Source organism: Cryptomeria japonica, chromosome 9, assembly GCF_030272615.1.
Source record: "Cryptomeria japonica chromosome 9, Sugi_1.0, whole genome shotgun sequence".
Lineage (NCBI taxonomy): Eukaryota > Viridiplantae > Streptophyta > Pinopsida > Cupressales > Cupressaceae > Cryptomeria > Cryptomeria japonica.
This window is the reverse complement of record NC_081413.1, coordinates 334,262,771-334,279,195: the sequence shown is the minus strand read 5'-3', so window position 1 is coordinate 334,279,195 and position 16,425 is coordinate 334,262,771. Positions and strand designations below refer to the sequence as shown.

At 36.1% G+C, this 16,425-nt stretch overlaps 1 protein-coding gene across 3 annotated transcripts in view; it reads left to right on the top strand.

The window, feature by feature from the left end:
* Positions 1-13,253, top strand: part of LOC131029725 (uncharacterized) — an 81,282-nt gene extending 68,029 nt beyond the window's left edge. The window contains exons 6-10 of one of the 3 annotated variants that reach the window (XM_057960349.2): positions 9,953-10,034; positions 11,601-11,656; positions 11,738-11,801; positions 11,900-11,988; positions 12,850-13,253. In XM_057960349.2, the coding sequence (XP_057816332.1) occupies positions 9,953-10,034; positions 11,601-11,656; positions 11,738-11,801; positions 11,900-11,960 (263 nt within the window). In that variant the 3' untranslated portion in view covers positions 11,961-11,988; positions 12,850-13,253. Of the gene's footprint in view, positions 1-9,952; positions 10,035-11,600; positions 11,657-11,737; positions 11,802-11,899; positions 12,431-12,849 lie in introns of those variants that run through there. The other 2 variants (XM_057960348.2, XM_057960350.2) reach the window with 2 other exon arrangements.
* The last annotated feature ends 3,172 nt before the right edge of the window (positions 13,254-16,425 follow it).

Genomic DNA, 16,425 nt, shown 5'->3' with positions numbered 1-16,425 from the left:
TATAAGTATACTAATTTCTTATGTATTATGAATATATATGAAATTAAGTATGACTGTCATACATATTGCAGTCCATATTAATATTGCTATTAATTCTGCATAAGAACATTATCAGGCTTCATATATTAAGCATACTTATTAAGCACATCCCCATGCATACCACCAAGAACAAGGATGTTACTGCCTGCAACTTAATAACAGTTTTGATCTCATCTGATCCACTCACTAGATGCTTTTGATTCCTTCCCTTTATATCTCTCAATGTGAGGGAGAGGTCACACCTCTTCATCATGCATGCCCTTTGGCAAGAGACACACCCTTTCACCATTAGCACCTTTTGAAAGAGTGCAACTCTTCATTATTTCTGCCCTTTGAAAGGGACATAACCTTTCATAATCAGATCTGCATTTCTTATCTAAATCAGATGTGCACTTCTGATTTCCAAATTATCCTCCTCTCAAATGAGTTTCTCTTCTCCCTTTTATATCTCATTGTTGAGGGAGTCACAACTTTTCCTTCCATGTCTTTTGACCATTCATTAACTTATTAAATTTTAATTAATTATATTTAATTATTCTTTTATATTTTAATTTAATTTTTAATATTTAAATTTTATTATTAAATTCTATTTCAAAGTGGGGACGGTACACAATGAATTGTAAGGATTGCAAAGGGTAGGTATTAGAGGTTCAGATTGTATATAATAAATAGGAGTGGGATTGGCAAAATTATTCAGCATGTTGTTGACAATATCTAGCACTTTAACATAGAGCATTAATCATGAGTAATGGAAAACCTGTAAGGCATTGTGAGACAACATTTCTTTGAGAAAATTTATCAAATAGTTCATACACACTCTCTGTATTTCCATGAAACCGCAATTATTTGAGAAATGCTATCAAGGTGTTCACACAACCTTTTTATGGTTTCACGTTTTCATGCATGTCTACCGTGGCATTTGCAACTACAACATGTGACATAAATCCCCTCCATTATGATTTGATGGATACCTATATCCTGTTGTAGAGCTACCATTTTGACATATGTGGCAAAGTTGTGAGGTTGATTGTTAAGCTACGTAACTCGGGGACGTGTCCTTGGGCTAAAATCCTTCGTCCCCGTACCGGGGACATTTCAGGGACTTGGGGACGGCTAGGGGACTGTAATATCCCACTAATTTTTTTTTGTTTTTTCAGGCCAATAGCAATTCATCCACAACAATTACCCGTTAAGGTTAGAGTAATAAGCAAAACAACTAAAGGGAACCCTTACACCTTTTGTTCACCGAGAGCCCAGACTGGGAGGGTGAGAGCATACGGTGTTTCGAGGATCGTCAGCATCAATAAACAAACTGAACATTACAACTGCATGGGCGGCAAGCCATCCCCTTCTGCTTATCCAGCAGGATAGAGACTAAACTTCTTGGCGGTAAACCGACCAAGGGAACTATTACAAGAAATAGAAGTTCAATCACTCTACCGCGTATTTCAGCGGGAGGACATTACATTAACAATCACTCTACCGCATATTTCAGCGGGAGGACCAAAACATTGAACTTTATCACTCGACCACTTATTCAGCGGGAGGACATTACATTAAAACATCACTCTACCGCATATTTCAGCGGGAGGACTATTTATCAAAGAAAACTGAATTACAAAACTGAGAAGGCGGCAAGCCAGCCTCTTCCACTTATGCAGTGGGAATTACAAAATAAGCAGATAGAATGGGATGCTCAGTACTACTGAAACAATCCTTACAATATGGAGATGAGATGAGAAGATTAACTGCAGATTTCTACACAATACTGTAATTTTCTGTTACACTGCTCTGCAGGCTGAAAGTACAGTTCCAGCAGCCCATGAAAACATGAAAATACTCATAACTCACTCAATTCTTACCCGAATTGACTCAAATCAAGCCCAATCCCACCATACATCCAATACAATGACAACCAATCACAGCCACACCCCAAACAACCCTCTTTTTATTTTGCACGCATCCCAATGCAACCCAAAAAACCCACGCCTAGACTAGGAATTTCGATTTTGCATAATTAAATCAATACTCAAACAAATGTGCTAAAAACTTACAAACTTATTTGCCAGTGCTGGGAAGGAAGATAGGAATAATACCCATAACTATCAGACGCTCCAACAGAGAGATATGAGCAAAAATGTGTTTCAGCCACAGGCAAAACCAGCAAGTCCAGAATCGTTGCAACACCAAGATGTCTATGGCAAAGCTCTGAAAGCGATAGGAGAATACAAGGCACAGCTAGGTACTGTATTTCAAGTACGAAACCGGGTAGCACTAGGGAGACGCACTCCGAAGCCTCAAGTTCTGTCGCCAATCCGGCAACATAACATTACAGATTTTCAAGATGGTGCAAATGGGAACCCAAGCCTCATATTTATAACTTCATTCTTCAAATCCAAATGACATCCCTCCAAATTCCACGCTTGCATTTGAATTTCATTCCACTTTCATGTGGACCCAAGAGTAGCGCCCAACTCCCTAAGTCAAAAGTCACGCCCAAGAGAGGGGAGGACCCACGTTGGACACTTAGGCACAAAATGGCGATGTAAAGTGAAATAATATCCCTTTTTAAAAAAAACATTTCACATCCCATAAAATAATTGAATTTCGCCCAAACTTAGGATTAAACAGGCATTAATCCCAAATTTAATAAACCAGCAGCCAATAAATAGATTAATTAAATATTAACCTTAGGAAAGGAAATAATATTTAATTATGTTGCAAATATCTCCCGCACTGATTATTATCACCTCCAAGATGAAACTGAACCCAGACGACCACAAACTGCCGCAGAATTCAAACCCCTGACTACTGCCAAAAATAGAAATGTGCCACCCAGCCACTTACTAAAAATAGTAAGTCAAGAATTAATGCTCAGAAAAATATGATCATCGCGTCCAGAGGCAAAGCAAGGAGTGTTCGGTCGGACAATGGCACCAGAATGGTCATCCCCTGACTTACTAAAAATAGTAAGTCTTCGTTTCATCGATGCTAGACCCTGATTACTCATTCCACCTAGCCTACGGGTCTCAGGAATAGGCAAATGGACCTCTGAAAGAACATCAGTGAGAAGGGGACATTACAGGGACGTCCCCCTGCTGTCCCCAAAATTGCAAAATTTGTGGGAAACGTCCCGGAAACTTGGGGACGGCAGTGATTCTCAAAAGGGACGTCCCCCCGCCCCCAATATGGTTGGGGGATGTCCCTTCATCCCCTAACCGCCCCGGCCGTCCCCCTTTTCCCAGCACATCAAAAAAAAAAAGACTCAAATGCTCAAAAAAAACATTTTTTTAATTTTATTATAGGTCTGTAAAACTAGATTTTCACTAATATGATGGGTAAACATGTCTAAATCACTTCCAAAAGCACTTAGAAATAATGAGCAGCAGCCTGATAATAAATTTCACAAACACTTGGAACTCGATAGTGCGTATAAATGTGGTTGCAGGTCTGCAATATTGGGCTTTTCACAATTATGAAAGGTAAACAGGTCTGAATCATAGCCAAAAGCACTCAGAAATATGAATAACAGCTTGGTATAGAATTTCACAAACACCCAAAACTTTGTAGTGCATAAAGAAGCGGTTGTAGGTCATAATAGAAATGGAAGACTATCAAAATATCCTCCAACCTGAAAGAAACAATGAACTTCATGCAAACAAGTGTTGGCATATTGACAATGTATTTTCAATTATGAATACATATATTGAGTATTGACAATGAATTCTGAATTCTGAATGCATATTGAGTATTGACAATGAATTTTGAACACAAATGTGGTATGCTAGTCACGGTTGGCAGTCATGTGCATTTTCTATGCTTTACATTTCGAATACTTGTTTATCAGGATGGTTGTGCATAAAATTTCCTTTCTATTGCACTTTGATGGGTATCCATTCATTGTTCCAATGCACCCATTTTGGCATAGGCTCAAAGATGTTGGCATAGAAGTTAGCTTCACACCGGCAAATGCATTGAAGATTTCAAAGCCTCTTGAACAAAACCATGATGTGTCCAAACCCTGCAATTATTATACTCCTTGATATGACATCTTTTTGAGGTGTTATATCAAGAAGATCACATGACATGCCTATATTTCCACATTTTGCAGTCATGTTTACCAAGGTAACCGCAAATACAACGTCAGCAAATATGTTTAAATGAATGCCCATATTTTGTTTCAACAGCTTGCCTTTCGGCAAAGGAGGATATTGGCAAACATTTGGTAGTGTAGCTTTACACCTGATATTTGTATCTGCTGGATAGTTTCGAAAGGCTTTTCAACTAATCCATTATGTGCATATCCTGAAATTCATTACATTATGCTAAACAATTCACTTGCTTTGTCTTTTGCAAGTATTAGTTTTTCTGGTAGTTATGGTAACTACCTCATGAATCTAGCTATCTTCTTTTTGAAAGCCATTTAAAACCTTGCTGGCGTTTTGAAAGAGATTAGCAACCTGCTTGAGAATGCTGATAGCTAAGCTTTCCTCCCATCATCGGCATTTAACAGTGACTTCACAACTTGTATTGGCTTTCTGAGGGGAGGCAACCTTTTAACAACTTTACAAAATTGTGGATAAAGACTTTATATGCATTTCAAATGTAATGCGTAACACTTAGGATAAGCAATGCACCACATTTTTCTTGACCAGCTCCACTGCTCTCACCATTCACAACATCTCATAGGAGTAAGTGCCTTCTACTCTTTCTCTGTTTTGCCTGTTAATCCTATCATTCTTTCTCTTTGAATTTTGCCTTTCTATTTCCCGCAAATGTCTAAAGTACTCTCACATGGATGTCGCATCCAAAAATATAAACACAAGTATTTGTCGCAGTTTTGTAGCTATTCTTTGCAACTCAAGCACATAGGGAAAGATACAAACAAAAATAGCTAGATACATAGCCCAAGCTCTCATGTCTGCAAATTTTCCAAGCAATATCTAATCCTGCCATCGGTGATATTCAACTTAGTAATCCTGGCAAACAATAGGAACTTGCTCAAGTGGCTTTTCTTGTTCAGATTCATGTTTCAAGTCACACCTCAAAGCTATCAATTAATCAATGAAGAAAGAGCTTGGTTGAAACTAAGCATTTGGATCTCTAAGCAAAGTTGGTAGCTGTGAAAAACATATCTTGGCTGGCATAACCCATGCATGGTAGTTGCGAGATTTTCCAAAGCTTTCTTTATCTCTATAACAGTTATAATGGTTTTCATTATCCTTCTCACCTTGATGGCGATGGCTGCTTTCATCAGCATTTTGAAGGCATTTCATAATTTCAAATCTTAACTTGAAATTATAACTCGTGAAAAATGAAAAATCATAACCTTGTGTCATAACCTGATGAAAACTTTATAAAACTTGCTGTGAATGCAGTGAAGGAGAAAACAGGCAACTGGATAAATATTTTCTAGGGAAACCTTGCTACATTGTCTATTATGACGTCATGAAACCCCTTGCCAGACCATATTGCTCCAGCTCCTATGAAACTCCAGATTTAATTATTTTTACAAACTGCCAAAGAAAAATCAAAAGTTTAATATCTCCCAAACTGTAAGGTGTTATGGCTTGGAAACTTGCCACATTAGTTGAAATGAAGTCATGAATTGTAAAATGATTTTGCATCATTTTTCATAGATTTTGAGATTTAATTGTTTTCACAAATCTATGATAAATTGCATCAGTGCTTTGACGGTTCCAGTTTGATGGACTTTTTTCCTCAAATTGATGTGCCTGTACTAGGTTTAATGCAAGGAGATGACACGAACCAAGTTAAACTTGTCATTTCAAATATGATCAAGTATGACAACTGGTGCAAGAAACAAGTGATGCTACCATTCTGTGATTGAGAACAACTTGACAAAGGAGTTTGGTGCATGGCGATGCTTTTTTTTCTACCTGAAAGTTTAAATTTGGTGGTATTGAAACGAGGCTAAGAATTCTGGAATTATGAAAAATTTGTTCTTATGGAGAATAAGTCCATTTTTCACTGAATGCCTATCATCTTTCACTTCTCCATCAATGCGATTAATAGAGAATGCATTTTTAGCATATACTGCAATAATGACAGCCTTCCAATATGAGAACATAAAGTACACTCATTGGAAAAAGCATCAGCAACTACACTATTTTTTCCTTTCATATATTCTATGTCAAAATCATAAGCTAAATTGTTGTGATGTCTTTACCACATCTTGAACAAATTAGATATTGTCTTAACTTTTCTGAAGCATGCATGATGGCTAACATTTCTTTATCATAAATAGAGAATCATTTCTTAAGTTCTCTCAAATTCCTACTTCAAAAGCTATGGGATGACCCTTCTATGTCAACATAACTCCAATAACTTTCTCCAATGCATCACATTCAACAAAAAATGGAAAAGAGAAATCCGGAACAACTAGTATAGGACATGAGTTAATTACCTCCTTAAGGTAATCAAAATCGTTTTAACTATTCAACAGCTCCTTTTTTTGTCATATCTGTTAAGGGTGTTGTAAGTTGTGAAAATCCTTTAATAAATCCATCATAATAATTTACAAAGGCCAAGAAATCCTCTCAAGTTCTCAACTATGTCAATACAGTAGAAGGAAGCTAATCTAAGATAGCTCTGATTTTTTGTTGATCCACTTGAACTCCTTGGGCACTAATAACATGACCCAAATATAATCTGTCATTCCAAATTCACATCTAGATTTCTTTGCAGAAGAGCATGTTGCTTGAATGTTCCTAGAATTGTATCTAGATGCTTTGAATGTTCCTTCCATGTTCTGTTGTAAATCTAGATGTTATCAAAGAAGACCAACACAAATTTTCTCAATTGCTTATTGAATACTTGGTTTGTACATGCTTGAAAAGTAGCTGGAGTATTTTTTAAACTAAAAAGCATGACCAAGAACTCAAATTGTCCAAAATGGCATTTGAATGTTGTTTTCTTGCATGTCTTCATCCTTGATGTGGATTTGATGGTAACTTGATCTCAAATTAATCTTTGAGAAATACATTGCTCCATTGAACTCATCAATTAACTCATTGATCTTGGTTATTGGATACTTTTTTTTGTAGTTATTTGTTTAGAGCTCTATAGTCAATACACATTTGCATGGTACTATCTGTTTTCTTAACAAGAATCATTGATGAAGCAAAAGAGCTAGAACTAGGTCTGATGTGGCTCACTTACAAAAGTTCCTTATTGGCCTTTTTGATCTCTTCCTTATACCTCTTTGAATTATAGTAGGGTGTAGTCATCATAGGCTTAACACCTGGTTCAAACTCTCATATATTTTGGAATCCTCTATAAGAAGCTAGTCATGGAGGTAAAACATTAAATATCACACTATGCTTGTCCAAAATAGATTGGATATCAACATCATAGGATTTCTTATCTATGTATGATATTGTGGTTGTTGCTAAACAATGGGCTTCCCAACCAACTTGCCCTCTCCAAAATGATCGTTCCATCATTTTTGTTGAAACAATTCTTAGGGCTCCATGTGCAATACATTGAAGCACTACTTCCTTTCCTTTCGACTTGAATTTCAACGCCATGTTTTGGTAGTTCTGAGTGAATTTCTTTAGGAAGTATCCATTGCTCTCCTAAAATTATGTTGGTCTCTCAAATGTCCACTATATAGAAATTGTCATGCACCTCATGTCTTCTCAGAGTGAAATCATTTTGAGGAGGAAAACCCTTTTGGAATCCTTTTCTTTAAGATTGAGCACTTGCATTCATCTTCTTTCTTGAGGAGGAAATCAGCCTCATGGAGACTTGACACTCAAATTGGGTAAGTTGACCATTCCCTCTTATGATGGACCAAACAAATGTACAGCTTCTGCTCGGGTTCAAAAGTTAGATGCATACTTTTCACTTAACCTATGTATGGAGGAAAAAATATGAATTTGCTACCCTTCATCTGTAAGGAATAGCTCGACTGGTGGTAAAATAGATTGGTTAACTAAGGGCATAGTTTAATTAATTCATAAGAAGAATTTAGCCAAAGGCTTATTGAAAGGTTTGATGGCAAGAACCCCGAGATACATTTGAGTGAGTTGGTTGTAAAGTACCCTATCTATTTTCTTTCAAATAACTTTCAAAGATTTCAAATTAAGCATTTTGTCAAACAATTAGGAAACATGGTACCAATAAAAAATTCTGAATTTTATGATCTAGAGCAGCTGCAACTATCATTAATGATCATAGGAATAATAACAAACAGTTGATATATATAGAAATAATCATTGACATTTTTTACAAACACTTGGCATTCAACAAATAAATTGCAGATGCAAATACACAGTTGAGACTTAAATTTTGCTCACCTTTATCAAAGACTGAAAGTACACTTTATTTGCATCATCAGCCTGATTAACCACATACTTCTCCTGGGCAAGGATTCCAGAGGCTCTAACTGCCGCCAACTGATTTAGCATATTTTTGACATCTTTATTATTATCCAAATCCAAATTCAGTGAAGGGGAGTTCGTCCCCAATTTCTTAAGACATTAAAGCAGCTTAAACCTTCTTAAGCAAGGGTAGTTTTTCCTTACATGGCCATTATCTTTGGCATAGGAAAACAAGAACTCAATGCACTAAGGCCAATAATTTTACAATTAATCACAGAATCATGGAGCTTGAAACAAAGTGAATTAGGGAAGCAAGCTGCAGGTTAATTATAACTCTAGCATTCATATGGGACAGTGAAGACCTCGTATCATGAATTTTAATAACTTCCCCTATTGTCTTCAATACATGAGGAAGTAAAAACCAAATGTGGAGGAAAATCACAAAAAAAATAAAATTTCAAGTCATCTAAATACTATTTCCACAAACTAAATCCACGAAGTTGACTGAAGAACTTGGGATTGATCATAGGGTCCCAAGGAAAAGCCTAAATACTATTTCCACAAACTAAATCCACGAAGCTGAACCAGGATCCAAACCAGAACTGGCAAATAGTCTGATATCAATTGCATTGCAATATTAGGAATCAAGGTCAATGTTGATGGAATCTCACCTTTACTTGCTTGCTACTTTGCTCTGTGCTTGAACAGTCCCTTGATAATGACCAAAAAATTCAAATTTTGTTCCTTCAAAAACCTCCACTCTTTCATCATTGGCAAGGGCTTGCTTGGAGGTGTTAAAAACTCTTGTCACTGAGTTCTGGCCAAATCTGTCCGTGCCGACCACCTCACCTCCTACCAACTCCTGTCCAGTCCCATACCCACCCCATACAGGACGAGTCATCCCTGTATTGTCTATGAGCTCTTCTCTGCCTTATCTCCTACTCAATCTGCAGCTAAAAATCAATGGGGAGAGATTGAGAAGACCAAAAAGCCAACAGAAAAACAGGAAAAAAAACAATCACATTGTTGCAAAGATAGAAAGCACAACACTGCACATAAACTGGACAAAGATGATAAATAAAGCAAAGGTGATCAAGACCAGCAACTAGAGGCAAGAGGCAAATCAATGGAGGATTACATTTTGTCTTACTCACAGAGCTATTCTTGCCTGCTCCTTCCTCTTCCACCATTTTGCATAAATAGATAATGTAGATAGTTTGACTCTATGTTCATTTCTGGATCAAATTCTATATATTTGATTTTGGCATGTAGTCGTAATAAACTGATTTTATATTTTTATTTATTATGCCCATTTTGGCTGTTGTAAGATGCAGATTAGTTAATTTTATAGATTTATTCGTTGTTTCATCTGTGGCCTGACATGGGAATCGATACAGGTTAGTGCAATATAGAACGTTTTATGTCTAATGAATCTAAACATTATTGAACATTCAACTAACCTTTAACAGGACTGGGCAATCGTTTTTCTTTTAATTTTTTCAGGATTGGTTCTCTTCACTAAAATGTCTTTGGGTGGTTAAGATTTAAAAATTTCTGATTTAATGCAGATATGGAAACTCACGAAACTGTGGCGAAGGATTTTTGGGATCCAGAATCTTGGCCAAAGCGTATAGTTGTGAGATACTTTTGGTTGGTAGCTTCTCCTACTTAACTTTTGTTTCTTTTCAATTGTATTGGTGGGTCAGGTGATTTAGGCTCTTTCAAAATTGAGTTATTGTTTATGCATTAGGATTTCTTTATAAAATTTTAATAATCTCTTGATATTTAGGGAGTTTAAAATTGTAGGGGGATTGAGCACACAAATTATATAGCAGTGGATAAAAATAATATGGAATGGACTCAATTGTAGATTTCTATACATCGTTAGATGCTGGCACTGACATCTAAGACAAACATAAAAAACAATTTTTGAAATGAAAAATTCAGGAAAGCTGACAAAAATCTGCTACAAGGGTAGGGAAAAGAAGCTATTCTGTGTGAAACTATGCACCGAGAGCCTTTTATAATTCATGTCTTGACTTGATCCAAGAAGTTTCTTTTCACATATGGCTATTTTTCATAATTTCGGCATACTAATGTTGGCTGATGTCATGTTGGTGGCCATTAGCTATTGGGATAATAATGTCATTGTTTGACGTTAGCCTACTTCTACCTGCAGCAAACTCACTGTATGGATGTGGTCCAACAACCAGCATTGAATTCAGTAGGAATTTTAAACCTTAGAAGATTGGTTTCACTCAAAATTAGAGGTGATGGTAGAATCATCTCATAATGCATGGAAAACTTTTCATTATGTTGTACTGCTCCCTGATAAATATGGTCCCATTTATAAGCAACAAAACAAAAACCAAATGACAAAAGTGCAAATCATTCCTCCTTTCGAGAACCATGCAGGTCTTTTGTGCATCTAAATTAACTTGTACATAATATGTAATCTCCCAAAGATATGTTCTATTTATGGATATAGATACAGAATAGAGATCTGTTCATGTTTGTTTCTGTTCTGTTTGAATATGACTCTTGTGTGGGGATGGGTATGAAATGGATTGGGGGACAGGTGAAATGGGCTGCATGGTGGTGGTGGTCATTGGGATTACCTGGTACTGGTAACTTGTGATACGGAAATGATCAGCCAACACCATTCATTTATAGATGATGCAGGGGCTTTGAGATTAGGTCAGATGGACATATGGAGGACATTGGAGACAAAGTGGATAACTGACTGACTTTTCGAACAGGGGTAGTAAAGATACTCTTTATTGCAGGCTTTGGTATTCTTCTACTTTGGCAAAAGACTTGATTCCCGATACTTCATTCTATTACCTTTTCATTGCTCCCATAATTTGATATCTTTCCATTTTATATCTTGTTTACTACTTAGATTGAGCATGATGGTTAACTTGAATCAAATGCCTCTTTAGAATTAGAATCTCTTGTATCATTCATTATTGGGATTCTGAACTACTCTTTTTGCTTTCAATCAATTTCTATGCATGGATCATCATTGCAAGCATGTCAGCTCTGTAACCTTTGTAGAAATTGAAGAATGTTAGACATCAACAGCTATTGATTCCCTGGCGCATTGCTTTTTTTTTTTTGAAAATTTGAAATCTCATATGAGATTTTCTGTTTACATAACATGCATGATTTGATAGCTGGTTAAAATATTGTTTCTCTGTGTGCTATTTATACTAGGGAGGAGAGGTCGGAGATTGATGTGTCAGGAGGATTTTATGTGCTTTTTGGAGCAGGTATTCAGATGCGGTTATTACTTTGGACATTCCTTCTCTTAATGATGACATATTAATATTTGACCATTATGTCTGAAACAGGTTTTCTTTTAACACTTGTCATGGCAATCTACATTCTGCAATCTTCACAAGAGAAGTTTGTAAGGTACAGTCAGTGGCTATGTTGCTCTCATTCTCTGATAGACTAGTTCTATTTGTCATCCCTGTTGCAAAACTCATAAACTTGTTCATGTGAAATTATAGGTTTGTGAGGGAGAACGTTGGGGAGAGTCCTTTACATGCAGAGGAGGCTAAAGTTGAATAAGAGATAGCTAAATATGAAAACGGATAAGGTCTAATTACACAAAAACCCAAGATGTTGTAAGTAGAGTATCAGGAGTGAATTTGAAATGTTGAGTAAAAGATTCTGTTTTCTGTGCTGCAGTGATGAGATTAAGATTTATCCTCTTCCTGATGATGGATTGCTGATTGCAATCCGAAACATTATTTCAAAAATATACACAGTTTTTTCCAGAAACTCATGCACATGTTTTCATGGACTGTGGAAAGCTCAAGCCTACTTATTTGGCATGAATGTTTATTGTTCAACCAAGTAGTTGCTTTAATTCTTCTTTTTAGTCTATGAATAATGATTGGGATGTTCTAAGAGCATTTATTTAATTGTGGGCTCAGTTATCGTAGCTTGGAGCACTGTAACATGCAAGCTGCCTCTTTTTCCTCAAATCAACACATCACTCTATTTAGAAATGATGAATGTGGCAAATATTTGTGACATAGGATTCTTCTTACCCAATGAATTAAAAGAAATAATCATATCAAACTAGTAGTCTATGGTTATGGAAATCATGACCCTTTTGTATATGCTGCTAGTTGTCTAGATTCCTTTGATTGAACCTTACGGCTGCAATTCTTTTGCTTCTTTGATATTTTACCAAGAGATAGATAATGTGTGAACATTTATCCTTTTTGATCAATTAATTCTATAAATTTTTTAAATGTTTTGAAAGTTTATAGCGAGTGAAAGAAGTAAAATTGCATTTTAAACGTTTTTATGTAGTGAAGCAATGCTTTATTTTTGTGAGATTTCTAAATTTGGGTTTGCAGGTACAGAGCTTAGCTCACTATGAAACAATTTATGGTGTAGAATCTAAAATTTCATAAATATAAATTAACAGTGAATGTTGCTTCCGCAGAGTTCATTTGATGTTTTTGATTAAAGGGTTAAAACCAGGCTTTGAAGGGACCAGAATCTCAAAACAAAATACAGAGTGCCATCTAAAGAACTGACTCACAGCCAAAAAGTGGCAAAACCAATGAAACAGAACCACCAAAAAAACGCAGACCGCAACAGAAACTGCAGATCGTCAAGGTTGTAGCAGCGTCCAGCTCTTCGTAGAAGAATCTATTATGCAGATCAATGAAGTCCACGAGCTCCCGTTTTTCCTCAGCTCTCATTTTTCTTTTCCTACTTCTAATTTTGGTACTCAGACCTGCTCAGGATTTCTTCCCAGGCATAGCAATATAATTAATTCGATGTAACTTCTAAATAATGATCTTCTAATTAATATATATGCTAGACTTGGTTCTTGATGAGGAATTCTAAATGAATGGAAGACTCTGAATTAATTTTTATTATTGAATATTTTCAATTTATCGAGTTCTACATATCGTAGTGAAAGCATCTTTACTACTATGAGCTTTGAAATAATTATTGGTTTGTTAAAGAAAAAGAAGATTGATTGACCAATCGTCAAAAGCTCATAGCTAGATATGCTTTAGAAAACATCCTCAAGGATAGATTATTTTTAATTAGCATTAGTTTTGGACCACAACATAGAATTATAAAACCCCAAAGTGTTTTTGCTAATGCTCCAAGTAAAAAGTCTCACTGGACAAAGAGAAAGTTGATGAAGAGTTCTAGTCAAAAGTGTTCACACAAAGGTCTTATTTGATAAAAAAGAATTAGTATCATGAAGCTAATGGGTTTTGTAAGGTTGAGTGAGTTTATTACTTCTTGGTAAACCTTAAGATTCCCGATTGAAACATATCAACTTATGTGGATCTAGATATGATAGTATATTAACATGTGAGTGAAAGCAGTGCTTCAGATGACACATGATCACACCAATAAGGCTAAACTGATCCATAACATAATTAAGAAATCGAAGTGTAGGTCAAGAAACCAATGAAGAGGACCTCAGGCCACTTATATTACATGCATTCACCATTAGGGGATACCACATAGATCGGTAAACTTTTAAAGCAATGCTACATAAAATACTTCGATTCTTGGCCAACTTGCATGCTCGTGTTACTTCCATGGTTGATGTTTCTTCTCTCTAATACAACTAGAGTTTTGAGACATAATTGGAGGCTATTGAGGTCTTTGAGAAAGTTGTCACTGGCTTGTGTTCTTTTTTGTTTCTAGGTGTTCTTGAGCTCTTAGTTTTTGGATTGTATTTATATAGTTGGTTAGTGAACATTGGTTGGCATTTTGCTGTGTTGGGTCTTAGGATCCTTGCAAAACATGTTTTAGCTTTGATCAAAACTATTCTTAGCTACATTTCTTTTAGAAGGATGTCTTGTCTTTTGTTTCCTCTATTATCTTCGTATTGAACATCATTGTAGTTCCATTGGGGTTAGTTATTGACTATCTAATTTTGGCCTATGATATCGTTTGCCAAAGTTTTTGGTGACACTTTTATTCTTGTTTATTTTTTAAGGGTTCTATAAGGGATAAAGCTCTATTGAAGGGACATATTTTTTTCATTTCTTTCTATAATTAACTTAAGAAAGTGCCATTTCTAATCAAAACTTAGATTTTAGGCAATGGACTTTAGGGCCATCTTCAATATGAGGATTAAAATCCTACATTAGCTTGATGATTTTGGTTTTCCCATCATTGTGACACTAAGTGGTCTTTTGAAATTCTCTTTTTGGTAACCTTTATATTGAGGATGTTGATTCCTCTTTAGCTTGTTAACTAACTTGGGTCTCACAATAAGCTCTCTTGTTGGCATTTTGCTCAACCTTGCATATTTTTCATGCCCATGATAACTTGCACCTTGTTCACCCATACCATATTCTTCATTAACACCTTGTTAGTTTTCTTGCACATATTCTTCACCTTGACCTCCCTAATTCTTGAGATTGAGGAATTCCCACTATTGACCTCTAATCTTGGCTAACCCTTGTTCCAAAATAGTGTTTTGATCACAAGTAATAATTCCTAGTTTAATATGTGATACATGATTTCATGCTGATCATTTTGTTTTGATGGTTTTCTCACTTACCTTAGGTGATGTTACTATGTTTGTGATTATTAGAACATTGGCCTTGATAAATGGTGTCTTTAATACATCAAACCCTTTAGAGTTCTTGCCGTCTCAACTAATGAGGGGAAATGGACATCACATCAAATTCTTCGACTTAGTATAATGTATGGACTATACAACTCTAGACCGCCATTTCACCTTGTGAAAAAATCACAATCAAGATCAAGCATCACCACACAAGCTTTAATCTATTACAATGTAAACCTTGAAAATTCTTATTTTCTAGGTGAAAGAAGGATGCCTATTATCATCTACACCTTGGAAATTCTCTTCCATCAATTAAAATACTTCCTTCATTATGTCGTAATTATATGGAACTTTGGGAGTTATAAGTGTCTCTTGCTTGCACTAAAAAGCTTCTCTTCCAATTCAAATGCCATGAATGATAGGAAGGTGAATACCAATTTCTAAATTTTTTATTTGTCATAACTTGATGTAGTGATGAACTTAGCACAAGCAACTACTGAAACAATGATGTGCAAATGACTAATCTGCAATAATGGTTAGCTTACCAACATGTTAGCAAGATGATCAACTCTGATACCACTAAAATATTGAGCTCTATATTTTTGAAAAAATAATCAATTGAAATATAGATGTAAATAAACTCCCCTTTCACTTTTTGATCATTCGGATCATGGAGTGAGCAAGGTGAGAGTTGTAAAGTGGAAAATTGGGAGCTTAGCAAATTCTCCACTTGGAAAGGAAAATTCACTAAACTCAATTTTCACTTGGGGAGACTTTACATTCAAAAGAGGGGGATGAATCCTACTAGATCCAATCCTAAATGATGCAAGGATTAAATACTAAGTAGATTGGTTGTGATTGGAATGCAATTGACCTTTTTTTGTAAGTTGATTAATTGAATTAAGACTATTGGCAATGGGCCAACGTCCCTCGTGGGGATTCACGACATGGTTTAACAACCTTTTGTGGATTCTATAAGTCTAGTGGTTGTATCGGGCATTGATAGGTCTATCTTTTGGTGCAACGACAACCATAGCTTGTAACAAGTGGTACGAGAGCTTGGTCACATGTTCGAATCATGCAGGCCACGATGAGTGATGCTGGGAGGGGGATTGTTGGCAGTGGGCCAACGTCTCTCGCAGGGATTTACGACATAGTTTAACGACCCCCTATGGATTCTATAAGTCTAGTGGTTGTATCGGGCATTGACAGGTTGATCTTTTGGTGCAACGACAACGCTAGCTTGTAACAAAGACAAAGTGCTGAAAATGAAGACAAAGTATGCGAAAACAACGAGCTATAGATTCCGGATTCAGTCGTGCACCTGGATCTGAGAAGTTTGAGATGTTTTGGAGCTGCTCTGCGAAATTGGGCAAAAGTTGTAGGGATTGTGTGTCCGAACAGGGGCGCTCTCCACTTGGTCCTCTGAACTTTCCGTGCATTGAAAAGGGTTTTTTTTGTCTTTGC